The 27,793-nt window shown below is 46.9% G+C and overlaps 1 protein-coding gene and 2 long non-coding RNA genes across 12 annotated transcripts in view; 1 reads left to right on the top strand and 2 right to left on the bottom strand.

Annotated features, from left to right (window-relative positions):
• LOC105468732 (C2 domain containing 3 centriole elongation regulator) overlaps window positions 1–25,352 on the top strand; it is a 155,797-nt gene extending 130,445 nt beyond the window's left edge. For 7 of the 10 annotated variants that reach the window (XM_071075279.1, XM_071075276.1, XM_071075275.1 and 4 more), the window contains 4 exons: window positions 1,199–1,419; window positions 4,830–5,757; window positions 10,748–10,859; window positions 24,529–25,352. In XM_071075279.1, the coding sequence (XP_070931380.1) occupies window positions 1,199–1,419; window positions 4,830–5,757; window positions 10,748–10,859; window positions 24,529–24,669 (1,402 nt within the window). In that variant the 3' untranslated portion in view covers window positions 24,670–25,352. Of the gene's footprint in view, window positions 1–1,198; window positions 1,420–4,499; window positions 4,667–4,829; window positions 5,758–10,747; window positions 10,860–24,528 lie in introns of those variants that run through there. The other 3 variants (XM_071075283.1, XM_071075284.1, XM_071075282.1) reach the window with 2 other exon arrangements.
• LOC105468733 (uncharacterized) overlaps window positions 1–27,793 on the bottom strand; it is a 48,130-nt gene that overhangs the window by 2,759 nt on the left and 17,578 nt on the right. Inside the window, exons 2-3 of the long non-coding RNA XR_011610927.1 lie at window positions 2,160–2,355; window positions 1,650–1,801 (exon numbers count right to left, since the gene is read on the bottom strand). This is a non-coding gene — a long non-coding RNA (uncharacterized lncRNA). The remainder of the gene's footprint in view (window positions 1–1,649; window positions 1,802–2,159; window positions 2,356–27,793) is intronic.
• On the bottom strand, window positions 9,254–11,003 carry LOC139357538 (uncharacterized). The gene is made up of 3 exons (XR_011610929.1): window positions 10,881–11,003; window positions 9,697–9,773; window positions 9,254–9,335 (listed from the first exon to the last, which is right to left on the bottom strand). It is a non-coding gene; the product is annotated as an uncharacterized lncRNA (long non-coding RNA).

Below are 27,793 nucleotides of genomic sequence, written 5' to 3'. Positions count from 1 at the left end.
TGTACTAAGGAAGCAGAGAAATTTGAGATACATCTTCTATTCCGAGATGCCCACGGCCTACTTAGGGAAACCAAACTAACATGTAATGAGACAATTAAGGGAAAATCTAAGAAAAGGTTTGACGTGTGAAATGATGAGTGTGAGGGTGTTTAAGGGACAGGTGGTCCAACGATTTGGGATAATGGACTTTGAAAAAAAGAAATGTGAGCTGCAACCTTAAAAGTTGAATGGAATAGAAATAGAGCAGGGAGTTACCTGAACTCAGGTTCCAGTATCAGCAGAAGTATGAGGAAGGAACGAACCCAGCTGGAACAGAGCCCATCTCATATGGAAAAAGCATAAGACTTGGAGTCCCAAATTCTGAGTAGCTACATACTACTCCCTGCTCTGGACAAGCCACTTAAATTCTCTGAAACTCAAGTTGCTTATTTATAATTACTGATCTCATATGATTAGCTGAAAATTAAACAAGATGGTATGTTTAAAAGCATAAACATAAAATCCTGTGCAAGTGAAGGTTTCTTATTGGAGAATGGTAAGAATGCAGCCCTATTAAAGGCTTTTAAACAGATTTTTAAAATCATTTATTTATGTCCTTTTTATCCATTCAACATTCTTTTGTTTTGCGCCAAGCACTATGCTGGGTGCAGTAGACGTGAAGGAATCAGCCCAGAGCTCACTGTATATCAGGGGAAGTAGATGTGAAATAAATGAGTGATGTGATGGAAGAGTGCAGAAAGAACTATGGAGCACAGAAGGGGAGCCCCTAAACTAATTAAGAGAGTCAGGGAAGGCTTTTTAGAAGTTGCTTGCCTGAAGGATTAGGAATGGTTATGAGGTAGCAAAGGACAGTGTTAGCACAGAGTAGGGCTTTATTCTGTCAAAGTAAAGAGAAATAAGGACTGGAATGATGGTCAAGAATGGTTCCTTTCTGAGGAAGTGGCATTTTTGCTGGACATCATATGAGGAATTGCATTAGACAGACAAAATGGGGAGAAAGTTGTCCCCAGTAGCAGGATTGCAGTCAGAGGAGTGAAGGATGAGTTGGTGGATTGGAGAGAGAGGGCCTTAGTATATTAATAGAGCAAGTGAGAGGTATTAAGGCTTTGGCTCAAGCAGTAGTGTTCAGGTGACATAAAAGATGTTCATAATCTCCATGAATTACCCTTTTGTCTTCTTCTCCCCCTTTTGTTTATAGGAAGAATCTGAGTGAGCTTGATCAAATCCAGAGGTACTTCAGCCAGAAGCTCACCAAGTCTTTCCTACCCCTCAGCCCTCAAACTCAAACGGCCATCTCACAGCACCAGGAGAGCTGTAGGGACCATCTTGAGCCAGGTGCCAGCAGCCTAGACCCTGGGAGCCAGTGTATCCTGGAAAAATCCAATAACCTGGTGTTGCAAGTCAGCTCCTTAATCACGGGTATGATTCAGATCCTTTCTTATTGAGAAGTTATGGTCACTAGGTGCTAATTCGAAAAGCATTTGAATGTTTTCCTTTGGACAAGCCCCTATGACCAATAGAGACCAGTTGTTTTCACCCTCTTCCCTTTTTTTTTTTTTTTTTTTTTTTTAACCATCTTGCTTTTGAAAAGGAGGGACATAATAATATGGCACAACAACATGGGGCAATGGAAAGAGCATTGGACTGACCCAGGTCCTTGATGGGCTTCTGGTACAGACTTAGAGTCTGACTCTGAACATGTCCTTTCCCTTCTTGGACTTCAGGTTCCCCAGCCAGGAAAAGAGTGGGGTAGATTAGATGAGTGGTTCCTCAATAGCAGTTCTTGAACTTGTGCCACTCTCTGAGAAAATAATAAACAACAAGCATATTTAAAATTCTAATTATCAGAGCCCAGAAGTCTGCACTTTTTACAAGCACCCTAGATGATTCTGGATGTTAGGGGTTCATAGTCCACCCTTTGAAAAACCCCTTTGGAGCAGTGGTTCTCACTTTAGCTGTGTATTGGAATTATTGAGGGACTTTTAAAAAACCCCGTGCCCAGGCTGTACTGTAGGTCAACAGAATCTCTGAGGTGGAACCCAGGCATCAGTATTGTTTCTAACTCCCCAGGTAGTTCTAGTGTGTGGACAAGACTGAGACTGCTCTAGAGCAAGTATTGGCCAACCTGCCTGAGCACAAGAATCACCCGGGGCACTTACTGTGAAATAGAGATTCCTAGGTCCTACTCCATCCTTCTGAATCAGGATCCAGGGTCATGACCTAGAAATCTTTATCAGGCAAACTTCAGGGAACACTGGGAAATCAACTAGGTCAGCATCCTTAGACCTCACTTGATTTTGCTCGAGCAAAGTGCATAGATTCTCCACAGGGATGAAGAATTTCAATTTTCTTTCTCTAAAGGGAGAGAAAAACACCATGATTGACACTAAATACAAACTTTCTTTCTGTCCTCTTCTTCCAGATACCTAACCTGTTTGTATCCATGGCCTCAGATAAATGCTCTGTGTTTGACTTCCACTTGCTTGGATATTTTCAGTCAAGTGTTTATTGAGCACCATCTGTGCCAGGCACTATTCTATTATTTGTCCCAGCAGGATACAGTGGTGGATGTGACAGGCATTATCTCCCTTCATCAAGCTTATATTCTATAGTCAACCAAAGAAAAATCCTCTCACAAAGAAAGTATGACAGCAAAACAGATGAAGGCTTGTTTGGAGTAGAGGTGGAAACAAATAGGGGAATCTTTATAAAGGGGCATATTAAAAGAGGAGAGAAAGGGGAATTGTGGCCAGGCACAGTGGCTCACACCTGTAATCCTAGCACTTTGAGAGGCCGAAGTGGGTGGATCACTTGAGGTCAGGAGTTCGAAACCAGCCTGGCCAACATGGCAAAACCCCGTCTCTACTAAAAATACAAAAATTAGCTGTGCGTGGTGGTGCGCATCTATAATCCCAGCTACTTGGGAGTCTGAGACACGAGAATCACTTGAACCCAGGGGACGGAGGTTGCAGTGAGCCGAGATTGCTCCACTGCACCCTGGCCTGAGCAACAGAATGATACTCTGACTCAAAAAAAAAAGAAGAATTGAAGCTGTGGGGCCTAATATTTATCCTGGAAGAAATGGGAAGTTCTCAGCAAGCAGACGACTGAATGAGAACTGGTTTTCACAAGGAGAATGAATTTAAAAAGAGAAAGATGATTAGATCGGGGAAACCATTCAAAAAAAAATAATAATAACATAGCAAAAGCCTGCCCCTGCCTCCATTATGCCTCAGTGCGCTTCTTTTACAAAGCCATCAGACAGATGGATATGAGTGAAACTTGAGAGAGTGTTACCAAGTGGGTTTTTTTTTAAGCCAGAGCTATATGCTAGGCTGGGCCCTAGAGATACAACATGATTCAGACATATGGTTCATGCCCTGGGAAGCTTCCTGATAAGACTTGGAGTCCCAAATTCTGAGTAGCTACGTACTACTCCCTGCTCTGGACAAGCCACTTAAATTCTCTGAAACTCAAGTTGCTTATTTGTAATTACTGATCTCATATGATTAGCTGAAAATTAAACAAGATAGTATGTTTAAAAGCATAACATAAACTCCTGTGCAAGTGAAGGCTTATAAGGAAGCTCACAGTCTGAGGGGGTAAACATACGATTACACAGCATCGTATTCTTAAGTGCTTCCTTATAGAACAAAGCCATATAGCAATCTTATTGAACTCATGAATCTGCAAAGGCTTCCTGAAGGAGATCCAATAGAACATGCCTTGAAGCCTTGAAGGCTGGGCAGGTTTATAAAAAACAAGAAGACTGCTCTGAGACAGAAAGCATGCTCAGGCCAAAGGATTAGGATCAACTAAACATGCTTCCCAGTGCCTATTCCTATTTACAGGTAGTAATGTTCCATTTTCATATATCTACCCATTCCTTTGAGGCCCGAAAATCATCAATGTATAATATTAAACAGCCAGCACCTCCTGTAGAATGAGCCCTGTGTTAGGTGCTGTGAGGGAGATGTGACCCCTATTCCCCAGGAATCAAATTTGCCTTCAGTTCCTAATTTTCTTCCTCTCAAATTATCTTGCAAACATGTATCATTTACTAGGTCTGTTTATTAATTTATTCACTCCTATTTCATCCCAAAAATAATTTGAGATGACTAGTAGCTTCTATTTATTAAGTGGTTGTATATTCACCACACAATGTATGCCCATTTCTTTCGTGTATTCTCTACTGTAACCTTATGAAGTGGATGGTGTTGATTACACTGTACAGATCAACAGGCTCAGAGAGGATAGTCTGCTTGTGATCACAAAGTTAACAAGTGACAACGGAGATTTGAACCCAGGATTGACTGGCTCCAAAGCCTATGCTCTTTCCAACATACTCTGCTGCTTCTATTTTCTCTGTAAATCTTCCCTGCCTTATCATGTGGGTGATAGATATTTCCTTGCTTTTATTTTCCAAGTAAAATCGGTAGTTTTAATAACTGTCATCAAATAGGTAAATAAGTGGATTCTCATTTTGATTTTTAATATAGGTAGTTACTGAAGTAACTGGAAGCGTGAACATGCCCACCAGAACTCCCAGCTCCTAAGGATTCCTGAGCATGAGCAGATAGTCTCTGAAAGCATTTCCACAGATGTATCCACAACTATAGATTAGATTCTGGTCCTCTGATACTAGAATAAAGTACTAAAAATTGTACTGCCTTGAATATAGTCTCACTGAATCTTGGGTGGACTAATTTTCTTTATGGCTTGTTCAAAGTCTGATTGCCAGAGTGCTTCTGAAGCTAGAGGCTAGTGTGGGAAATTTGAGGGGTCTGTGGCCCTACCTTGTAATGAGAGTGATATGTGTTGCTGTTCAGATCTGCAGACTATCACCAGGGATTCCCAAGCGGCTTTGAGTTCTCACCGAGCCAGGAGTAGAAACAACAAGGCCACCACCCTCCCAGATGCTCGGGACACAGAGGCACTGCAAGAACAATGCACAATGCCAGATGAGCCATTGGCAAAAGCTCCAGATAAGGGCACAGATTCCCCACCACCCCCTCCTCTTGAAGAGACTTCAAATGGAGGAAGAATGCTCCATGAGTCCCTGAGGCATACAGTACCCATTACAAGGATGCAGAGCAGTGAGGACACTGAGGCAGGCCCAGCCTACAGTGATGAAGACTATGAAGAAGACATCATTGAGCCCAGGACCTTAAATGAGATCACCACGGTGACAGACAAAACTAGCCCTTGGTCTAGTTTCATATCAGACACAAGTGACGTCATCAGCCCTCAGCCTGATGAGGTACAGAGGGAAGGCCCCTCTTGTCCTTCTCCAGGGCCTTTCTACAGAGAAGAGCTTACGGTCAAAAGTAGCTTTCTTTCCAGCCCAGAAAGGGCTGTCAACTCCCACCTGCCTAGGGAGGGTTCTCCTAGCCAAAGTCTTGTTGCTTGTGAGGGTGAGGCCTCTAAGGCCAAGATTAGTGGCGAATCTGCCTCAGCCAACCCTCAGCCCATCCCATGCCCGACACTCTCAGGAGCCCAACAGAGCAGGACATTTGTTGGATGGAGTTCACCACAGGCAGATCAGAACAAGGAACCCAAGTCAGAGGCCCCTGCCGAGAATGAAGCTGCTACCAGTGAGCTCAGTGACTCTGCTGATAGCTTCAAGAAGTTGCCACTAAACCTAGCCTCCCAGAGCAGAAGGGAAAAACATAAGGGACCACCCATCGACTCCTCTGACATCAGGCAGAGGCAAGTGACAACTGGATCAGAGACATCCACAAAGCATAGCCTCCTACTGTATCCTTTGGCATTTCCCACAAGTGGTTTGGATGCTGGTGCTAAGGCTAGCCTAGTGTGAGTGTGAGCAAGTGGCCACCCTCATGGAATGCACTGGGGGGCATGGGAAGACCGTTACCTTCAGAAGACCCCACCTGCATGACAGGTGCTACAGTTTTACCATTAACACCAGCCCTCAGAAACATAATGCCTTGAACTGGGTTTAGGCATTGGTAGCACATTAGCCTAGCTTACCCTGATTTTTCCAATTCATCTGTTGGGTATTTTACCACCTGAAGGCAAGGCTCAGCATCTAAGGAATGAGACTATTTATCTCAATTGAAAGAGAAGCAGAGGGACTAGAGAAAGAGGGAAGTAGATCACTGCCATTGAGCACTTTATGTACATTTTTCATTTAGTCATCACAAGTCTTTTAGGTAGGTATCATCTCTATTTTGCATATATAAGGAAACTGATGCTCAGTTATCGTGACTTGCCTACTTTTTCTTTTTTAAGAGACAGTTTGTTCTGTCACCCAAGCTGGAGTGCAGTGGGATTATCATACCTCACTGCAGCCTCAGATTCCTGTGGTCCGGTGATCCTCCCACCTCAGCCTTGCAGGTAGCTAGAACTACTAGGTATGCACCATCACACCCAGCTAATTTTTTTTAAGAGTTGGGGTCTTGCTGTGTTACCCAGGCTGGTCTCAAACTCCTGGCCTCAAGCAATCCTCCTGCCTCAGCCTCTCAAAATGCTGCAAGTAGAGCATTTGAGCCACCATGCCTTGCCAGATTAAATTTTTTTAAAAAACCAAGTGATGGAGCTAAACAGGCACCATGGAGATGGACTTTCCCAAGGCCCCAGTAAGGTACTGTTGATGGGAACAGGGGGCACCTGACATTCCCTACTCCCTCCTTTTAAACACAGACTGGCATGTTATGGGGAAAGGAAACCACTTAGGACCATCTACAGCCTTCACACCTGTGGCCTAACCAACTGATTAGATCAGCTCACCTGCTATCCCAACAAGCAGGGAATATTGTGTGGCTGGCAGGTGAAGCAGGCTGCTTTACTAGACTAGAAATCTTCCTCTACTAGAAGTCAGGGAGCCTGACTTTGACTCTTCTAGACCCACAAAATGATTTTTGTGATTATAGATATATAGTTTAATCTTTATGAGCCCGTTTCTTCACCTATAAAATGGAGGCGGAAATCCCTTACCCACCAAACTATAAGCTCCCCAAGTCAGGGACCTTGTCTTTTTCTGCATCCTCAGGACCTAGCACTACCCAGAGAAGGGATTTGTCAGTATAGATTGGATTGAACTATTACAGTTTCACAACATTGTTGAGAAAACCAGATGAGTGGAAACATTTGTACATACCACACAGTATGATTCTTGATGCAGATCAGAGAAAAACCTAGGGGTGGGGGAGTGGGCTCAGGAAAGGATTAAAGCATGCAATGGCTGGAGTCTGAGCATTGAAAATAGACCTCCTCATGTGCAGTTCTCCCTGACCTTGCCTATCCTGGATCCTGGACCCTGATGTTGCTGCCTTTGCAGTCAGTATTAATTGTGCTCAGAATATGGCCGATGGAGGAGCTGCCATATGTGTCCAGACCCTAAGCGCTGCTTTAACTTAGGCCTTCCTGACTATTCTTTCAAAAATAAATCATGCCAGGCCCTGTGCTGGGTGCCAAGGACAGATTTGAATGAGACCTTACCTCGAGAAGTTCCCATTATGAGATAGGAGATGGTCAAATAGATAGATACTGACAGTTTATTGTGCCAAGTACTGTGATGAGACGTGGACAGAATGCAAGGGAGCGTGAGGAAGGAGCTGCCCTAACTCTACTTGGAGCCATCCCAGTAAGAGAGGCAGGAGAGCCAGGCCTTAAAGATGAATAGGCATTGTGCAACAGAGACAAGGAAAAGTTCTAGTCAGGACAAACTGTATGTGCAGAGGCCTCACTGGGTGAAGGAGGCTGCCTGTGGGCAGTAGTTCACTGTGGCTAGAGTCCAGGGATGAGGGGATGGTGCAAGGTGAGGCAGGGCCTGGATCTTAAAGGACTTCTATGCCTGGCTGAGGTACTTGGACTCTATTCTAAAGCAAAGAAACTTCACTTTCCTCATCTGGAAAATGGAGGTGATAGTAGTACTTACTGGGTTGTTGTGAAAATGAAAATAATCATGTAAAATGCCTAGCACGATACCTGGTACATGGATAGTGTCCACTGTTAAGCAAGAGTGTGGTATGGTCAGATGTACATATGAGAAAAGAAGTCACCCAATGCCTTGCAGAGGGCAGGTTAAGAAAGGGAAGACTAGAAGTGAGGAGGCTAGGTAGGACACTTGCAATAATAAAAGAGATGAAGAAAGTCTGACCTGAAGTATAGACTGCTTTATGATGAAAAGGAGGGGAACAGATCTGAGAGGATTAGATAGAGGGGCAGGGGATGAGACAAAGGAAATAATAATTAGAGGTTTCTGTCACAAGTTACCAGGCAGGTGATACCATTTACTGGATAGGAAACAGCACATAGACGGGTTTGGGAGATGATGCAGGTTGCCCTTTGCGGCATGTGCCTGTAGGACATCCAGGAGGAGATGCAGGCCTGGAGTTGAGGGCTGAGCTCGGCCATAAAGGGAGGCATCTCTGGGAATCGATGAGGGCAGCAAGAACAGCCTGGGAAGGGGGAACCAAACACACAGAGGCAGACTCTGAGCATCTTCAGTGTGCAAAGGAGAAGCAGGACAGGGCATGCCCACAAAGGAGGTGAGGAGAGCTGGTCGGGAGGTGGGAGAAGCAGCAGAGAGAGGTGCCGTGGGAGCCGATGCTGCAGAGTTTCAGGACGTGGTGGTCAACACTGATGCTGCACGTAGGTCCAGGAGAATGTGGCTGACGTGTATCACTGGTTTTAGTGTTAAGGAGGACCTTGCATTGGTGAGAATGGAAGCCAAACTTCATTAGTCAAAGGAGCTAAATGGTGAGGACAGTGAGAACAGGCAACTTTTTCACATAAACTGAGGAGATAAGAATAGCTGACATTTATTAAGTGCTCACTATGCTAGGCACCATTCTAAACACTTGACATTTATAAATTAATTTAACCCTCAAAACAATAAGTACTAATACATTTAAAAATGGAGAAATTGAGGCACAAAAAATGAACTTTCCTGAAGTTATCCATCTAGTAAGTGACAGAGAGCTGGGTGGCAACTAGAAGACAATGCAAGGTCAGGGGTTTGTTTGGTTTTTTCCCCCTAAATGGGAAACTTGAACATTTTTATGACTGAGGAACAGGAACTTAAAAGTTCATGAGGCCAGACATAGTGGTTCATGCCTGTAATCCCAGCACTTTGGGAGGCCAAGGTGGGAGGATCACTTGAGGTCAGGAGTTCAAGACCAGCCTGGGTAACATGGTGAAATTCCATCTCTACTAAAAATACAGAAATTAGCCAGGCGTGGTAGCATGCACCTATAATCCCAGCTACTCTGGAGGCTGAAGTAGAAGAATTACCTGAGCCCAGAAGGTCAAGGCTGCAGTGAGCCATGATCACACCACTGCACTCCAGCCTGAATGATGGAAGTGAGACCCTGTTTCAAAAAAACGTGTAATAAAATAAAGTTGGTGGGAGAAAGTGGCTGTTGGGACAGGACCCTAAAGCACACATGAGGCAGTGGGCTGGGAAGGAGACTTCCATGCTTCAGAGCCAGCTCTGCCACCTCACAGCAAAGTTCCTTCTTCCCCACAGCATCGGCTGGCTGGCAGGCAGGTTTCAGCAACAGCAAATAGACCCTACCTCACCTGGGTCTCTGCAGAAGGCCTCGGGTCAAAAGGTCTTTCCCTTTGGGATCTCCATTCCTCCCCACCTCTCTACGGAAAAATCAGGGACTTGAACCAAAGCAAGAAATCAATGCATTTCATTCATTCTCAAGGTATTTATTGAGTACTTACTGTCTCCCAGGTACTATGCTAGGTGACAGGAATATGGTTATGAAAAAGATCATCTCTGCTTTCTTGGAGTGTAGAGTCTAGTGTAGAAGAACGATGATAAAATAGAAAAGGTGGTAAGCAAATTGGAGTGAGAACCACACTTAGCTTATTAAACAGAAACAAAAAATTGGAACATCAAAATAGTTCCCTCTTTACCCCCTTCAGAGTTCAACTAAACTGAATCAGTTATTTGATTCAAAAAATAATGAGAATATGTGGAACACCACATGCTCAACACAGCACTGAGTACCTCAAGAAGATATGGTGGAGAAGTGCAAGATACGATACAGTACCTGCCTTCTAGGGCTCGCATCCAGATCGGACCAGCTGTACTGGTCCCTGACGTGAGGACATGTCCTGTCATGGACAGCCCCTGATGCAGAGCTCACATTTCTGGATGTGAGCAGAGAACACAGGCAAGCAGGCCCTCCTTCGGTGCAGGGCACCTAAATGCAGCCTAAGGCACTGCCTCCTGGAGCCACATGCCCATCCCCACATTGTCTGACTGACTGCTAATAGGTCTTTTTCTAACCAGCAGGCCCTTAGGCAAGAATCAGTCAATGCCTACTACCTGCCAACCTCCTGAGGGGCTTTCAGGAAGTAGAGGTAACAGAAGGAAACTGTCTCTGCCATTGAGAAATTTAGGGAAGATTGAAGAAAATAATTGTATCAGACTGAAAAATTAAGCATTCTCATGTGTTGCAAACTGCTCTAGGTTGTGAGGAAGTGGGCTAAGATTCAGAGAAGGCTTCCTAGAGGAGGCAGGTTTGAACCGATCCATAAAGAACTTGTATGTGTTAGGAGTGGTGTAACTTGTAGAACTTGTAGAACTTTAGAACTTGTAGTGTTAGCCTTCCAGTCAGAGGGAGCTAGCTGAGCAAAGAATTTATGGACAAGATTAATTGAGGGAAAAACATGAGTGGGGGCAGAGTGAATGGTCAGTGGAGATACTGGCCTCCACTGCAAGGGGGGTGGACTTCTAGGTATTTTTGTCCCTTAACTGCCATCGTAGCCCAGAGCCCATTGTGGTGCCCAACTTCTTTTTGCCTCCCCAGCAGTTGGAGGCTTCCCTGCGGATGCTGTCACTCTCAGCAACTTTGCCACCAGCAGCCACAACAGATCAGGTAAGAGAATGGCCAACTGACCTTTCTCCTATAGAGTCATCATCTCTTCCACAGAACAGTGCACAGAAGGCAGAGCTGCCCGAGGCCATCTTCCTGGAAAGGCTGCAGCAGGGGTCACTCCTCAAGCTTGTACTGAGCATATTCTGTGGGCCCAGCAGTAGTCAGGGAGCTCAGGAAAAGTGAGGAAGAGCAAATGTGTAAGAGCAGGGCATTGTTGGCCAACACTGACATGCGCAAGAAAAAAGCAGTGCAGAAGCATGAAAGCAAGAGGCAGCTAAGAAATGTGTATTGAGTGCTGTGGGAGTCCCCACCAAGCAAGTAGATGGGAGCACAGACGTAACCTTACGGGAGTGCAACAGTAAGATCTGAATGAGCAGAATATCAGTCATACAACTATTTGCCATTTACAAAACACCTCATAACTATTCATTCAGCTGAGTTAGGTGGTTGGAACTCTGGTACAAATCCCACATCTCCTCTTTTTTGCCTTGGCACAGCACCTGACCTTTCTTGCAAGTGGCAAGAAAATAAACAATAATAATAACTACTTTTGAGTACCTCCTCTGAATCAAGTGTCATGCTGGGTACTGAGCATATAATAGTAAATAAGACAGACAAATTCCCTGTCTTCATGGAGTACAAACAGTAAGCAAAAACTAAAGTATTTATAGACATGAGATGGGTACCAGGGTCTCTCTGAGGAGGCTGTGTTAAAGATGGTAGTTATGGTGGTGCTTAGCATGTACCAGGCACTGTTCCAAGTACTTTGTATTAGTGAATCAAATTCAGCAACTTGATGAGGAATATACTATCATTACTTCTATTTAAAATGAGGAAACTAGGCCAGGCATGGTGGCTTATGCCTGTAATCCCAGCAGTTAGGGAGGGTGAAGTGGCGGGATCGCTTGAGCTAGGAAATTCAAGACCAGCCTGGTCAACAAGGCAAAACCTCATCTCTGCTAAAAATTACAAAAATTAGGTAGGCGTGGTGGCACATGCCTATAATCCCAGCTACTTGGGAGGCTGAGTCACAAATATCACTTGAGCCCAGGAGGTGGAGGTTGCAGTGAGCCATGATGGCACCACTGCACTCCAGCCTGGGTGACACAGTGAGACTGTATAAAAAATAAAATGAGGAAACTGAGGCTCAGAGCTTCACATACTGACCCATAAGCTATGACTATTTCTGTGTATATATAAAGAAACTGAGATGCATAAAGGCTGAGTCACTTACCCAGGGTTACCCAACCAGTAAGTGAATCTAAATTTTTTTTTTTTTTTTTTTTTTTTTTTTTTTTTTTTTGAGACTCTCGCTCTATCGCCAGGCTGGAATGCAGTGGTGCGATCTCAGCTCACTGCAACCTCTGCCTGCTGGGTTCAAGTGACTCTCCTGCCTCAGCCTCCCAAGTAGCTGGGAGTACAGGCATGCACCACCACACCCAGCTACTTTTTGTATTTTTAGTAGAGACAGGGTTTCACCATGTTGGCCAGGATGATCTCAATCTCTTGACTTCGTGATCTGCCTGCCTCGGCCTCCCAAAATGCTGGGATTACAGGCGTGAGCCACCGCGCCCGGCCTGAATCTAAACTTCTGACTCACAACTCTGTGCTCTTCTCTTACACCACCTGAAAATCATGACATTTGACTTATGGTACATTTTTCTAGCCAGTTAGATTTTATTTAGCAGTTAACATGTATACATTTTATATGCTTTCCCAGAGGCCACATTAATGAAAAATGGGGTCAGTCCAGAAGTATCCTGATGTATGTCTTTGGCCTATTAAATACTAGATACAAAGTATGGGAGAGGGAGAAATAAGAATTTCCACTTCAATTAAAGAGCAAGTCTACTTTTGAGAAGATAATACTTTTCAGCCTTTTTTCTTTGTTGCCCTTAACAACATTCCATTGTTTGCTGCTCTCAGAGTCACTTCTGTCCTTAGGACCTCATTCTGGGTCCTGGTTCAGATGACCAGTCATCATGGTTTTCCCAGAACTGTCGCAGTTTTACCACTGGAACCCAGAATCCAGTAAACACGGGGAGGTTAGTCATCCTGGCTAGTGATGGGCCTCTCACTACTTGCTGGGTTATTTCAGCACATTTTCTAAGAATCTTACGCTCCTGGCTGGCTGCCAGCCAGCATTGGATGACTTAAGAAATAAGATCATGTGTGTATTTAGGACACTAGCAAGTAGAGACACCAAAATTTAAGAGGAAAACATTTTTAAGAATTACATTTTTTAAAAAGATTGAAATTGTTACCTTGGGATAAATCACAACATCAACTGATTTCTTTATACTTATTTTAGATTTAATTTTGAAATATTATTTGAGCAGGAGCACCATCATCTTGTGACCTTTATTAAAAAGGCCTCACTTTGAAGAACTTGAGACAAAAATAGTCTTTTCTGTTCACCCACATACTTACTATTGCTGTTGTTCTGCGTGTCTTCTTCACATCCTGATTTCTGGCTGGGACCATTTCCCTTCAGCCTGAGAAACTTCCTTTGGAATTTCACGTAGTGTGGACCTACTGGTAACTGATTATCCAGCTTCAATTGTCTGAAAATATCTTTATTTTGCCTTCATTTTTGAAAGATTTTTTTTCTACTGGATATAGAATTCTAACTTGAATTTTTGTTGTTTTAGCATTTTAGAGATACCTTTCCACTGTCTTCTGTCCTCCACTGTTTCTTATAAGAAGTATTGTTCTGATTGTTCTTGCACTGAATGGCCTTTATTCATTTCTTGTTTTTAAGATTTTCTCTTTATCTCTGGTTTTCAGCAGTTTGATTACAGTGTTCATAGTTGTGGAGGCAGGGGATGGGATAGAAGCAGGGGAATGGGATAGGGGAGGAGGAACATAAAGATCTATTCAACAGTATTAGTGATGTTTCGGTTCTTAGATTGGGTTGTGGGTTTACAGATGTTCATTTTCTTGTGCTTCGTGATTTACTGTTGTTACATAGATTCATTGGTATGTTATACAAAGAAATCACATAATCATATGTCATTAAAATTATACAGTGATTGAATGATGATAAGATGGAGACTCTAACTCCTTCCGCAAATTAGGCTGTGAATATGGAGCAGAGAAATAGGGCAGTGGCTGGAGTGGCACACCAAGGGAGTGGCAACCAAGGGAGGTTGTTTTTGTTTTTCAATATGGGAAGGCTGCAGCTTTCTATGTGCTAATGCAGCAATCCCATAGAGAAAGGGAGAAGGGAAGACACAGAAGCGGGAGAGAAAAAGGAGAGGGGGAACAGAAAGGGCATGAGATTTAGAGCACATGTGGAGGTATTGGCCTTTTGAGAGGAAAAAGAAAACTCACCTAGTGTCATGAAGGAAGGCAGAGAAGATGGGTGCTAAAGCAGACAGGATTAGAGACTGGTGGTAGGGTTTCAAGTTGATAGAAGCTCCTGTTTTCTCGGTGCTGCTTCAGGCACAGTCAGCAGCTCTAAGTGAGAGAGAGGGAGACAAGGGCAGGAGCCCTGTCCTGTATCCGCATTTGAGAATTCCGTCTCTTCTGCCTCCTCCCAAGGCCAGCCTTGGCCCTCACAACTGAAGAGGAGCACTTTGAGAGGCTGCAGGGCTCTTCTCAACCACTGTCCTGGGACTGCTATACTAAAGCTGACCTGCTTCCAGGTCAGGGCTAACAGCCCATCCCTGAAACAGGAGAGGGCTCGTAATTGCTGGATTGATTGCTCTGGTTTCCCCCCATGATCAAAGGCAAGACCTGATCTTTCACTCCACATTGAAATGATATACCTGAGCCAAGGAACCTCCCAGTCTCCACTGGAAGCATCTGTGAAACAGATGTCCCCTCCCTCCTCCCACAGTAGAGTGGATACAGGACCCTGTGTGACATTTGTCAGATCTTTGGACTTTTCTGAATCTGCTTCCTCATCTGTCAAATGGGGTTATCAGGCCTCACAGGGTGGTTGTACTGTAGAATACCGAGTGCCACACAGGTAGAGTATTGGGGCCAGCCTGTAATTCCCACCCCATGCTACCTCATCTTCTGGCTGTTGCCTCCGCAAAAAGAAAAGGGGTGAGAACAATGGCTGGTTTAGCAGGACTGTGGCACAGTGATCCATTTGCAGTTCCAGATTCATTATAAATCAATCAAGTTCCACTGCCCTTGCTTTCTCTTCCCTCTTATGATGAAGTAACTCTTTACTGGGGACAGCTTCCTAATTTTGTTAAAAGTTATGTATGATTCTGCTTGCTTAGCTGCTGATGGACAAACTAGTTTCATCAACTTCGGTACAGGGGAGGAGAGAGGTTGATGATGAGAACGGCAGTAATTTGCTTTACATGTTGTCTTCCTCAGACTATGTCTTTTGCTCTGTAGATTTTCTCTCTTGGGAATATCTCAATCACTGATGACTTCAAATATTACTTCAAATGATGCAAATCCTTATCTTCAGTCTAGTCTTCTCTCCCATGCCGCAGACACGTACAGACTCAACTGCATCCTAGACGTCTTGTCTGATGTGTCACACACAATTCACTCTGTCCAAAACTTGAGCTTGTCATCTTCCTTTGCATACTTCCTCTGCCACCTGCATCCATATCTCAGGAAATTCAGCCACCATCCATGTAGTTACTCCTGCCAGAAGCACAATTATCTCTCACCCCTGCTCCTTTATCTCCCATGACCCATAGCCAAAACCCACATCACCAAGGCCTGTTAATTCTGCCACCTAAGCATCTTTTGAATCACTTACTTCTCACCCTGCCCTTGTCTAGCCCAATCATCTCCCCACTATTTTTTTTCCCCCAAGATGGGAGTGCAGTGGCATGATCTCGGCTCACTGCAACCTCTGCCTCCCGAGTTCAAGCAATTCTCCTGCCTCAGCCTCCCCAGTAGCTGGGATTACAGGCGCATGCCATCACGCCCGGCTAATTTTTGTATTTTTAGTAGAGACGGGGTTTCACCATGTTGGCCAGGCTGGCTCGAACTCCTGACCTTAAGTGATCTGCCCGCTTCAGCCTCCCAAAGTGCTGTGATTACAGTAGTGAGCCACCAGCCTGGCACCCCCTGACTATTTCTAACCAGTGTCGCTTATACTTGCACTTTTCCACCACTGTTCATTCTCCACACTGGAGCCAGTGTAATCTCACACTCTAATCAGACCTTTACCCCACTTTACCACTGGCAGGGGGAACACTGTTTAAGCCTGTCAAAACCCCAAAAAAACTTCCATGTTCCTAAGTCAGTTATCAAATCTCAGTGCTCAATTTATTTGACCTCTCAGCAGCATGTGACACAGTTGATCTCTCTCCTTTGAACACTTTTTTCACTTATTTCTAAGGCATCACTTCTTCTTGGTTCTCCTCCCTCACTGGCTGCTCCTGCTCTGCCTTCTTTGCTGGGTCTCCCTCATTTCCCCTACTTCTTCTGTATGCTGAAGACTCCCGATGGTTAGCTTGGCCTAGACCTAACTCTACAACTGTAACTCGACAACTGCCTACCCAGCATCACCATTTGAATATCTAATAGATGTCTCAAATTTAACATGTCCAAAACTGAGCTCCAGATTTTATTCCCAAATCCATTTCCCCCTCCGTCTTCTCAATTTTGATTAAAGGGTACAACTGAACTCTGAGGTGGGGGTTGTTTTTTATTTGTTTGTTTGTTTTTTGAGATAGGGTCTCGCTCTGTTGCCCAGACTGTAGTGCAGTGGCATGATCTCAACTCACTGCAACCTCAAACTCCTGGGCTCAAGTGATCTCCTGCCTCAGCCTCCTGAGTAGCTGGGACTGTAGTTTAGTTGTTCAGGCCAAAACTCTTGGAATCCTCCCTGATGCCAGTTTTCGATTAAACAGGAAATTCTGGCAGCTGTATCCTTAAAATATACAGAAATGTGCTTCTCACCACCCTGGTCTCAGCCATCATTATTTCTGACCTGGATTATTGCAGTAGCCTCCTAACTTGCCTTTCTGCTTCTTCCCTTTCTCCTCGCAACCGATTCCCCATACAGCATCCTATTGACTTTTTAAGATGTTAAATCAGTCATCAACTCAATCATGTGACTTCTCTGCTCAGAACCTTCCAATAACTTCCCATAAATGAATAGGAGAACTAGAGCTGGGCCTGAGGACAGGCAGGCCAGAAAGTAGGAAGATAGTTTTGACCTCAAACTTGAAATTTGCATCTTTTAACAAATGTGCAAAGCCATAGCCCTGAGCTAGGTGCAGAAGACAGGACTTCCCTCAGGGAACTCTCAGTTCCCCGGGGAGCCAGCCTTATATCTAAGTTCCTCCAACTCCTACCAACTGCCTGTCATGCTGAAAGAGCTAGGACCCTCATGCTGTGGATCCTGCCTTCAGGAGCTCGCAGTTCTTAGGAAGGCACTGGCCTCCAAACCACTCATTTCCTCAAATAGCATTTGGCTGTATTAGCACTGAAGTAAAGCAAAGGGAATGAGTATAGGAAAAGAAAGACAGAGCCATGTGGGGTGGCTTAAGCTGAATTGAACAAAGATGAAGAAAGGCTTTTCAGGCTGTGGATTTGAAAAGAAAAAACCTCAGAATCAACAGAATTTGGACAGCAGAAGGTACAAGCACTGTGTACTAGAGACGTGGTCAGAAATGGGAAGAGATGGGCCTGTACTGAAACAAGATAGGAATTAAAAGCAAAGGACAAGAAGCAGCCTGTCATCTGAGCCTTGGCCTCCCTGCCCTGCACACATGGCACTTCTTTACCATGAGGTGAGCCCCGTCTTGCTCTGTGTCTTCCTGCGTTAAGCCCGTGTTCTGCCCACATCATGAATGGGCCCCTGGATTAACCACAGGCATCGGGCCAAACACTGTTATTCATGAGGAGTGAGTGTAGGAGGCAGGAAGTATGAGACAAGGCCAGGCATGAGGGTACCCTTAAAACCTTGAGTTTTCCACCCCTCCCACCCCATGTTCTCACTTGTACTCAGCTGGACCACAGCACTTCAGACATCACTAAGGATCGAGGTGCCAGCAAGCCTGATTTTTTTTTTGTCCTGTCTCTGCTTTTGACTTTCTGAGGTCCTCAGCAACATGTCTAAACCAAGGGATAGAATTTTTCTATCCTGGCACCTCTAAACCCAGCTACTTGGGAGGCTGAGGCATGAGAATCACTTGAACCTCGGAGGCAGAGGTTGCAATGAGTCGAGATAGTGCCACTGCACTCCAGCCTGGGCAACAGAGTGAAATTGTGTCTTAAAAACAACAACAACAAAAAAAAAAAAAACTATCCCTTAGTTTCCCTTCCACAAACCAGAAGCAGCTGAAAGATGAATGGTCCTGGTAGAGAACCCCAGTTCTCCACAAAGTCACCAGATGAGATCAGTAAGGGACCTGAGGGAACTTCCTGATGCTGGGTTTCTTCTCAGCCTGTGGTCCAGGCCTGATGGCTGAGCTGCCCCTCTTGGGGCAAGAGGTCCTGACCTATTGCCTCATTTCTTTAAACCACCAAGTCCCTAGCTTTCTGCAGCGCCTAAGAGGAGACCTAAAGGTCAAAGTATCTCTGATAAAGGCCATACAGAGCTTTTAGAAAATAAGCAGCTTGGCCAAGGGTGTAGAGGTCAGAAGAAACAGCCAAAATTGGCTGTCCCAGACTGCAAGTTGGCAGGCACTTTTTAGAAAGGGGCTCATAGGTTCTGCTGGGCAGGTGCTAGTCTCAGGTTGCCTAAGCCACTCTGAGGCCAGAGTCTAGGGGGAGCCAGGAGCTCTTCTTGTAAGAGTATAATTTTTAGCCCTTCCCTCAAAACCTGGACTTTTGAGCCCTGTCTCTGGCAGAGCTTGGGTTCAGAAGATTGAGGATCATCTTTTGAACCAGGCCCTGTTTTAAAAAACAAACCAAAAAAAAAGGTTGAGGAGTCTTGCCCTAGTCAGGCCCCTTCCTGGCATAGACTGAGGCCCGGGGTGAGGGAGTGACGTAGGCCCTTTAGAATGGGCCTGTCTGGAAAGGCTTCTTGGAATAAGGAGAGGGTGGCATCAGGTGGGGTGTGGCACAGAGGGAGCATATCGGTAGTGAGAACCACATGACCAGACCTCTAATTTAGGCATGGAGGGTGAGCTCAGAGCATGAGACCGGCCATGCAGCAGCCAGGCTGAGCAAGTCAGACTTAGGATTTGCCTCTCAGGGCTGGACCTCTAGTCTAAGTACCTTGTCCTCACTTCCCCTCTGCTCCTACTCGTGGCTGCTGAGTTTGCTGCTCTCTGGAGTGTCAAGGAAGTTGTAGTCCAGGCCAGACTCTGAGGGCCACCCCAGGGGAAGGCAGCCAGCCAAAGGGGTGAAAGTTGAGCAAGGCAGGCAACTATATTGAGCCCTCACTCGGCCTCTGATGCAGCAGTCCATTGGCAGGTCCACCTAGCCAGCCAGACCCAGCCGCTGTTTACTTTCAGTTTTCAGCTCCTGAGTCAATGTTTGTGTCACTTAAAGGGGCTACTGTGGAAAAGAACAGAACTTTAGCACTCATCCCAGACCAGAGGCTCACTGTTACCAGAGAAGGGGGGAAGACAGTGGAATGGGGAGAGCTTGCCTGGCCTAGCACTGCTTACCCCAGTACAGGAGGTGCTGTACCCCAGCTCTACTCAGGACTTTTGGGGCCTGACCCTTTGCCTGGGATGGGGTCTGAGAACAGCAAGGCTTCATTTTGCTCTTGGGTCTGCAGCTGGTATTGGCTCTAGCACCATCTTAGCTTGGCCATATCTGAATTTTATTTGAACCCAGCATAGACCTGGATAAGAAGACCAAACAGAAGTTCTTAGATCCACTTGACAGTGAAGCTAAGACCCACAGAGACCCAGAATGACAAAGTGTCTTGATCTTGAGTGAGTGGGACAGTTAGGTTGGGCCACAGACCAATGTCCTTTCCACTGCACTCCATTGCCTGTCCTCTGAGAAAGTCCCTGGGTTACTTGGAACCAGGGGTAAGTGGGGGCACCTGCACTCACCAAACCCTGGGAGCATGTGGCCTGTTCGAGGGATCCATCTGGGGGCTGGAGTGGAGAGAGCCTAGAACACAGTGGCTGGGATCAGATCATGTTCCAGGCCAAAGAAGAGGGCCAGGCCCTCCCGAGAGAGCTTTTGGAGAAGAGGCTGTGTCACAGGGAGCAGATCAGAGAAGGAGCCAAGAGCTAGGATCAGCCTGTGGTTTATAGAGTGCTTCCTCTTGCATTATCTGCTCATCCTGATCCCATTTTCAGATGCACAAACCAAGGCCCAAAGAGAAAGTGGGTTGCCCAACACCACTTGGCTAAGAAGTGGTAGAGCCAGGACTAAAACCAGCTCCTCATGCAGGGTTAGCCACTCAATTTGAAGAGCCCCAGGAACCCCCACATTTTCTTTCCAAACCACTCCTTACACCTTCCACGTGCTCCATATTCTCCCCAGCAAAGTCCAACCTTTAGCATTGAAGGCTCTTTTAAGACACATCTATTATCAGAGAGGCCTATCATGTTCATGGCCTGGGTGTCCAGGTACTCAGAAAGGAACAGGTCCCATGTATGGATGAGGGAGGATTTAATGGGGCAGCCTGAAAGCCCCTGGTCTGCTGCTGTGACACCCGGCCCGCAGGAAAGCCAGTTCTGTCCTTCAGCCTAGTACAGTCATCGAATACCCCATCCCTGTTCCCTGGGAAGGCCCTTGGAGATCAGCTCGCTGAAGTCCAAGAAGAATAAGGTCAGATTCCCCCCACACATTTTGGAACTTCCCTCAGCCAGCATCAACCCCTCCTTCTAGTAATAGGTTTGTCTTGGCTGCTTTCCATACCTGCAGCTCAGTCTATCCCATACCCACCACTTTCCTAGCAAAGAAAATTGCTTCCTCACAAAAGCTGCGCCTGCAGGCGGCATACCCTCTCTCTTCATCGTCTGTTCACATTCCACCTTCATGTTTAAGTCCCTGCTCCAGGGACTTCACCCCATGGATGACACCCACTGTCTAGACTCCAAGGCACCTGCAGCCCCTCCAGCTGCGACAATCCTGCTTCCATGTGTCTTCCTCCTGCCTCCCCAGGAAGGTTGATGCCTCCCAAAAAGTACATGCTCTGCTGACAATTTTCTTGTGCCCTCAGGCCTCCAGCCAGAAGTGTGGTAGTATTTCAGAGGAATGGATAATACATTTGAGGGTATCCCTGCTCTGGCCAGTTTCGCCTCTGGCCAACCCCACCAGGATTGTGTGTTAGGGTAGCAGTCCTGATGAAGGAGGAATCTTCACTACTAATCAAGATGGTTTCTAAACCCTATTGAGGTCAACAAAAGCAAAGTGCTGCTGAGTGTGAGTTCTCTGTCCTTGCACACCCTGGCCCTGCCCTGGTCCCTGGGCCTGGGCCTTGCAGATAAGGCCCCCTAGGCCACTGGGTCAGGGTGTCAGTGCTGGAAGGTTGGTGCCACACACGATTCAGCTCCAGGGCAGATATGGCCCAGCCAGTAGGTGTAAGTCTATGCTCATACTGTTCCCGCTAATGAAGACCTCACCCCACACCCAGCTTCTGTTGAAACCCTGCCCATCTTGGAGCCCACCTCCTTGTGAAGCCTCCCCAAACTTTCTTAGCTGTTACTAATTGCTGTTTTCTCAGTGCTCACAAGCTCGAAGCCTCACGTCTGTGATTGTTGGGTAGCTCATTGTCTGTCTCCTCTCTAGCTGAGCAGCCCTGTGACAAAAGGAACCACGTCTGCCTGTTGTCCATAAGAGTTGATCAAGCAGAGTAGATCTTAGGCTCCTGAAAAGTTTGATGAGTCACCAACAGAGGTGTTTTGTTTTGAGACAGGGTCTTCCTCTGTCACCCAGGTTGGAGTGCAGTAGCACGATCACAGCTTACTGCAGCCTTGAATTCTTGGGCTCAAGCGATCCTCCCACCACAGCCTCCCGAGTAGCTGGGGCTGCAGGTGTGCCCCACTACACCCTGCTATTTTTTTTCCTTTTTTTTTTTTTTTTTTAAGAGACAGAGTTTTCCTCTGTTGACCAAGCTGGTCACAAACTCCTAGACTCATGCGATCCCCCTGCCTTGGCCTCCCAAAATGCTGGGGTTACAGGCGTGAGCTACCCAGCCCAACAGAGGTCTTTTGATGGTCATTTCATGAACTGAGGTAGTTGGCCCTTCCAGCCATGGAGAACAAGACTCATCTACGTCTCTCTAAAACGGAGAAGACATCTCCTCTAGATGATGGGGAAACAATGCCTGGTTTTAGGATCTGAGATAGAATACTCTGCTCTTAGGCCTGTTTTCCCATCTGGCTCATAAAGCAAGCATCTCCCTACTTCCCCTTCAGAGTAGCAGAGAAAGAAATGGAAGATAAGATACAACTGATGACCCAGAAAATCTACCTGCAGTACAGCTGGGGGACAGGAATGGGACTTTTGTCACCCTAAACCCCAAGTAGCTCAGGAAACAGCCATCTTAGGTCTTGGGAGTAAAGAAAGATATACACAAGCTTAAAGTGCTACAGAGAGCCTGAGAGAGTTTGACTTAACTAAAGACCTGGCAAATGGTAGGCCGACAACCACTGGTTCTAGAATGAATGAATGAGAAGCTTACTACAAGAGTCTCCTCCCCGCCCAATTTAAGCCTGTGGTTACCCTGGCCTGTGGTCATCTCTGTGATTGTTGGGTAGCTCATTGTCTACCCAATTTAAATTGGCCCCACCCAATTTAAACCTGTGGTCCCACCCATACTCATCTAGCCGCTCCCAAGCTCCTGTCTTGGACCTGGCCTTGCTGGGATCCCAAGCCTCAGACCCAGTCCATGCCCTACAGGAGCACCCAGTGTGGAAGTGGGAGAGCAATAGGCAGAGGCTGGCCCACTGGCCTGAGGCATCAATCATGGAGTGCAGGTGCTTCCTGTATTTTGGAAGGAATAACTGCAAACACCAGCAAAAAGTGGGTTTCCTTCTTCCCTTTTAGCCTAGGCCTGCCTAGAAGGCAGGGAGATGTATCGTCTAGTCTCTGCTGTGCAGCCCAGCCCTAGTGCCACTTTGCTCTTGGTTATAAGGAGAGGCTGCCTGTGGACTGATAGCACTGAGAGCTTCCCAGATTGTAGACATTCCCTTGGCACTTAGAATTCTAGATTGGCAGGGACCCTCAAGGTTTCCCATCCACCCTTCTATTTCATGGGTGGGAAACTGACATCCAGGCAGTAGACCAGGGATGCCTGACTCCACTCCCCTTATCTCATTCTGGCAATTCTAATTCTTTTTTTTTTTTTTTTTTTTTTTTTTTCCTTTTTGAGACGGAGTCTTGCTCTGTCGCCCAGGCTGGAGTGCAGTGGCCGGATCTCAGCTCACTGCAAGCTCCGCCTCCCGGGTTCAGGCCATTCTCCTGCCTCAGCCTCCCGAGTAGCTGGGACTACAGGCACCCGCCACCACGCCCGGCTAATTTTTTTGTATTTTTTAGTAGAGACGGGGTTTCACCCTGTTAGCCAGGATGGTCTCGATCTCCTGACCTCGTGATCTGCCCATCTCGGCCTCCCAAAGTGCTGGGATTACAGGCTTGAGCCACCGCGCCCGGCCAATTCTAATTCTTTAGGCAGATCTCTCTGCCTCCCAAGGCTTAAGTCTGAGCTGAGAAAGCCAAAAACGGAGTTCTGTTTATTTCTGTGCCCCTCTCAAGTAGGTATTAAAAAGGGTTGCAGACATGAAAGAAAGAATAACTGAATGTTACTGATGCCAGAAGCAACTCTAGCTGGGCCTCAGTTTCTCATGAGCAGAACTGCAGGGCACAGGTAGTCCCAGTCTCTAGGGTCTCCACCAAGCTGCTTCTCAGTGCCCAGGAAGTGGTACAGTGTGCTCTCAGTGGTCCTTCAGTTTATGACAGCCTCAGCTCATGGGACTTGATGGCAGGGAAGAGCAAGCTGCATGCCATGAAGTTAACCAGATTGGCCTGTGGAGGCTGCTCCCATCTCCTTTCAGAACTGCCCCTTCCCCCATCAGGCCCCCACCTCTTCCCCAGGACCTTGCTCTCAGCCAGCTGTCTGGGATGGCTTTCCTGTATAACTTTGAGTTCCTTCAGCACAGGAGCCTGACATGGAGTAAGAAAAAAGAAAGAAAAATGAGCAAATGAGTTAGAGGAGTCCAGAGGACCATGACACCATAACCCACAGGCAAATACCTTAAAGGTGGAATTAGTGGTGCCCTGTCAGCCAGAGTCAGAGAGATCAAAGTTTGGTAGGCAGGCAGTAGGTGGGTGCTTTATGTCATCTGGCAACTCCAGGAGCTCCTAAGGGCCAGAGAGTGTCTCATTCCCCACCATCTCCCTGAGAGTTGGATATGTTCCCAGCATCACACATAGGACTAAACCCAGAGCACAAATGGCTTGTCTAAAGCCACGCAACAGGAGAAGGGGTGAGGATTCAGACCTGTCCTGGAGGTGACGCCCTCCTTCTCCAGAGGCACAGAAAGAGTCAGGGCTGGGGTTCACATCCCAGCTCTGCCACTCAGAGCTGTGGGACCTTGAGTTTATTTCACCTGGATGTAGTTTCCTTATCCACGACGTGGGAAGAATGATATACCCCCCATATAGGGTCGAGGTAAGGGTCAAGCAACATAAGGTATGTAAAGCGCTTTGTAAACCACGCAGCTCTACATAAATATTAACCAAAGGACCAAAAGATGAGAGAAACCAGTGTCATCCATTGGTGGTGCCATATCCTCAGCACTAACCTAGCTGACTTCTTCCTCTCCAGGACAAGAGCGAAGCCACCAGGGGAGCCCTCTCCCAAAGGCCTTGTCGCCCCAGACCTAACTCGCTCCCCCCCAACCTGCCTGAGGAAGAAACTCGCAGAATTGCACGGATATTTTCTTCTCGGTACTCCCAGAAAGACTGACGCAGCCTGAGGCGCTGGGAGAAGGAGACACCTGCCCACCCTCCCTCAGCTTTGTCCAGTTTGCAGAGGCACCAGGTCTGGCTCCTTCAGGGCTGTCACAGTCCTGAAACTACCACTTACCTAGGCCATGGCTGCCTCAAGAGACCCAGTCAGCCCAGACTGGAGGAGTGCCCCAAGCCAGTCCAGTGTCCACCTGCCGGAATTTCAGCGCCTTTCTTCTGTGGTAAGGCAAAGGCTAGAAACAAAATGGAATCCGCGCCCAAGTGGCTCCTCCATCTTTTGGCCAGCGGACCCTAGCAGGCATCTTTCGGTGGAGAAACGCCTCCCAGTGTCCTTGGCACAGCTGACTGCTTACATGAGCCCACCCTCTGCCTGAAGATGTGGGACCATTTTTGCCTTAAAAGCTGGGGAGGAGGGACATGTACATTGTGTGCATTGTGCATAGTCAAGGAAATCCTAGGGCCACCTCCAGTTCATTTGTGTGGGAACAAGGATATTTTATAGATACAAATTATTTTTATGCCATGTTGAATTAATTAGGACAGGAAGGGGAAATCACCTCCTTCAAACTTTTTATCCGATTGTCTAAAATTCTAACCATGCTTTTAACTTATTGTTTTTACCCAGCTCTGAAGGTCATTGTTCTTGCCTGTGTTTGAATAAAATCATATTGGTGTTTGTAATCTGTGCACAAGTGTTTCACTGGAGTGGGGATGCTAGGAATTCGTGTGTGCCCTAACTGCCAGAGAGGAAGATTAACAACCATACCCCCCACAGGATCAATCACCATGAGACTCTGGCTCCCCCAGAATCGGGTTGGTCCAGATGACAGTGACACCCAGTATTTCCTTTGCTGATGCTTGAAATCCATTAGTAAAATGGAACCCTCAGAATCCCTCTTATCTCTGAGATGGGTAACTCTGGCTGAGGCTGTCAGACCACAAACTCTTGAGCAGCTGCCACAGACAAAGCCCTGTGGGGAGGACAAGAAAAGGGCCATGGACGGGCGCAGTGGCTCACACCTGTAATCCAAATACTTTGGGAGGGTGAAACAGGCAGATCACCCGAGGTCAGGAGTTTGAGACCAGCCTGGCCAACCTGGCAAAACCCTGTCTCTACTAAAAAAAAAAAAATAATACAAAAATCAGCTGGGCATGGTGCATGCTTGTAGTCCCAGCTACTCAGGAGACTGAGGCAGGAGAATCACTTTAACCCAGGAGGTGGAGGTTGCAGTGAGCTGAGATCACACCACTGCACTCCAGCCTGGACAACAGGGCAAGACTCAAGACTCCATATCAAAAAAAAAAAAAGACGTGGCTGGGCAATAGGCTTTCACCCCCAGGTACATGTCACTTCACTCAGTCCTCAAAACAACTTGCTAACTCTAGATAGTATGATATCTACAGTTTCTGTAAGTTCAGTGTTTTGCCTCTGTTTGTGTAGTTAGGAAGTGATTCACCACACAAGAAATCCCCAGAGGTATTGCAAGGCTACTGCTTTCAGTGATCAAAACAAGGTACAGCCAATAAGTGCTCTTAATTTAGGGACTTCATGGAGAAAGACCATGTGAGCTGAAGCAGTCAGGGAAGGCTTCCTAGAAGAGACAGGTCTTGGGGTGAGCCCAGAGAATTGGCCAGACTATGGACAGCTATAGAGAGCGAGCCAGAAAAGCCTGTGAGCGGCGTGCAGCTGGAGAGAGAGACCAGTCTCGCTGTGTCTGAGCCTCTGTGGCCTCATGTGTAAAACAGAGATAATCACTCCAGCTTCATGGGGTTGTGAGGAAGATCAAATGAGATGACATTTTTTAAAGTGCTTCGCCTACATTTGGCACACAGTGGAAGCTTAGGAAATGTCAGCCCCACCCACTCTCTGATGCTCCGGAGCAAACCCGTAGTGAGGCAAGCACACAGCCACTGGGGCAGGCGGAGCACTCCCGGGCATCAGCGGGTGCATAGTGATGCGGGAACCTCAAGGAAGGAGTGGGTGCCGCCTTCCTGGTGACAAGGCCTCCCCTTTCTATTTGTCTCTGCTCCTAAGTTCCAGCCTGCCAGCCCACCCCTCCCCAGCACCATGGAGGCCAGCCTCCCTCTCAAGTCACCAGCACAGAGCATTCAAGGCCCAGGACCCCACTTCCTTTGGGGCTCAGGGAACCTAAAGAGGAGCAGTCAGAGACCAGGCCTCAGGGGGAAAGCCCCAGGTAAAGAATATTCCTCCAAATCCCACTCTAGCTCCCACAGACAACCTGATCGGGGTTAGGAGGACATGCTCCTACTCCAGGTTGAGAGCAGCCTCTGATGACACAAAGGGACCCTGAGGGTCGAGACCTCCCATCTCCACTTCAAAACAGTGTGTTATTTATCAATATCTTAGCCCTGGAAGCTGAATCTTCCCAGTGCCAACTCTGAGGTAAATGACTTGACCAGGCATGTGGCATGGATTAAGGCATGAGATAGGTGTTCCCACCACCAGAACGAGCCAGTGGCTGCCTCTCTTCCCAACCCATAGCAGGCAGCCTTGGGACTTCTAGCATGGGCTGGCCTCTGGACATGGAGCCAAAGCAGGCAGACCTGGTCCTGCTCTCAAGCTCCCAAGCCAAAGAGAGCTTGGCCCTCCCTCCCCCTGGGTTTCTCCAGAGCCTGCTGCCTCCTGGTTTGGGCTTCTACTCTATTCTTCCCCCACAGACTCCGTGCAATTTACCCCACCACCTCCAGGCTAGCAATTACAGATGGAGCTCAGAACCTACTTCCTAAGCCTTCCTAATCTCAGCAGCCCTGACAGCCACTTCCCTCTTAACACTAATGCAGCTGCTTATTCTGCTGACATTAAGGTCAGAGCCTGGTCCAAGGAAGAGGACAGGTACAGCCCAAGCTTTGCACTTGAGCGTCCGTACCTCTGACCACCTGCCCTGTGACCCTGGCTGTGTGCCCAAGTCCAGAAAAGACTTCCGCCTACTCCTCCTCTGCCCTACCCAATCAACTCACTCTCCTTCCCTCCCTTCTGCTTCTCACTCCTCCCCTCCCTTCTCTTCCTCTTCTCCCCTTCCCCCATCACCTGGGGCCCGATTCAGCTATGCCCAGCCCTTACTCTAAGTGCCCAAAGATGGAGCCTCCAGTAGCTTCTGTGG

This window comes from Macaca nemestrina, chromosome 12, assembly GCF_043159975.1.
Source record: "Macaca nemestrina isolate mMacNem1 chromosome 12, mMacNem.hap1, whole genome shotgun sequence".
Taxonomy (NCBI): Eukaryota; Metazoa; Chordata; class Mammalia; order Primates; family Cercopithecidae; genus Macaca; species Macaca nemestrina.
The sequence above is the reverse complement of the archived record's forward strand: the minus strand, read 5'-3'. Positions and strand labels throughout refer to the sequence as shown.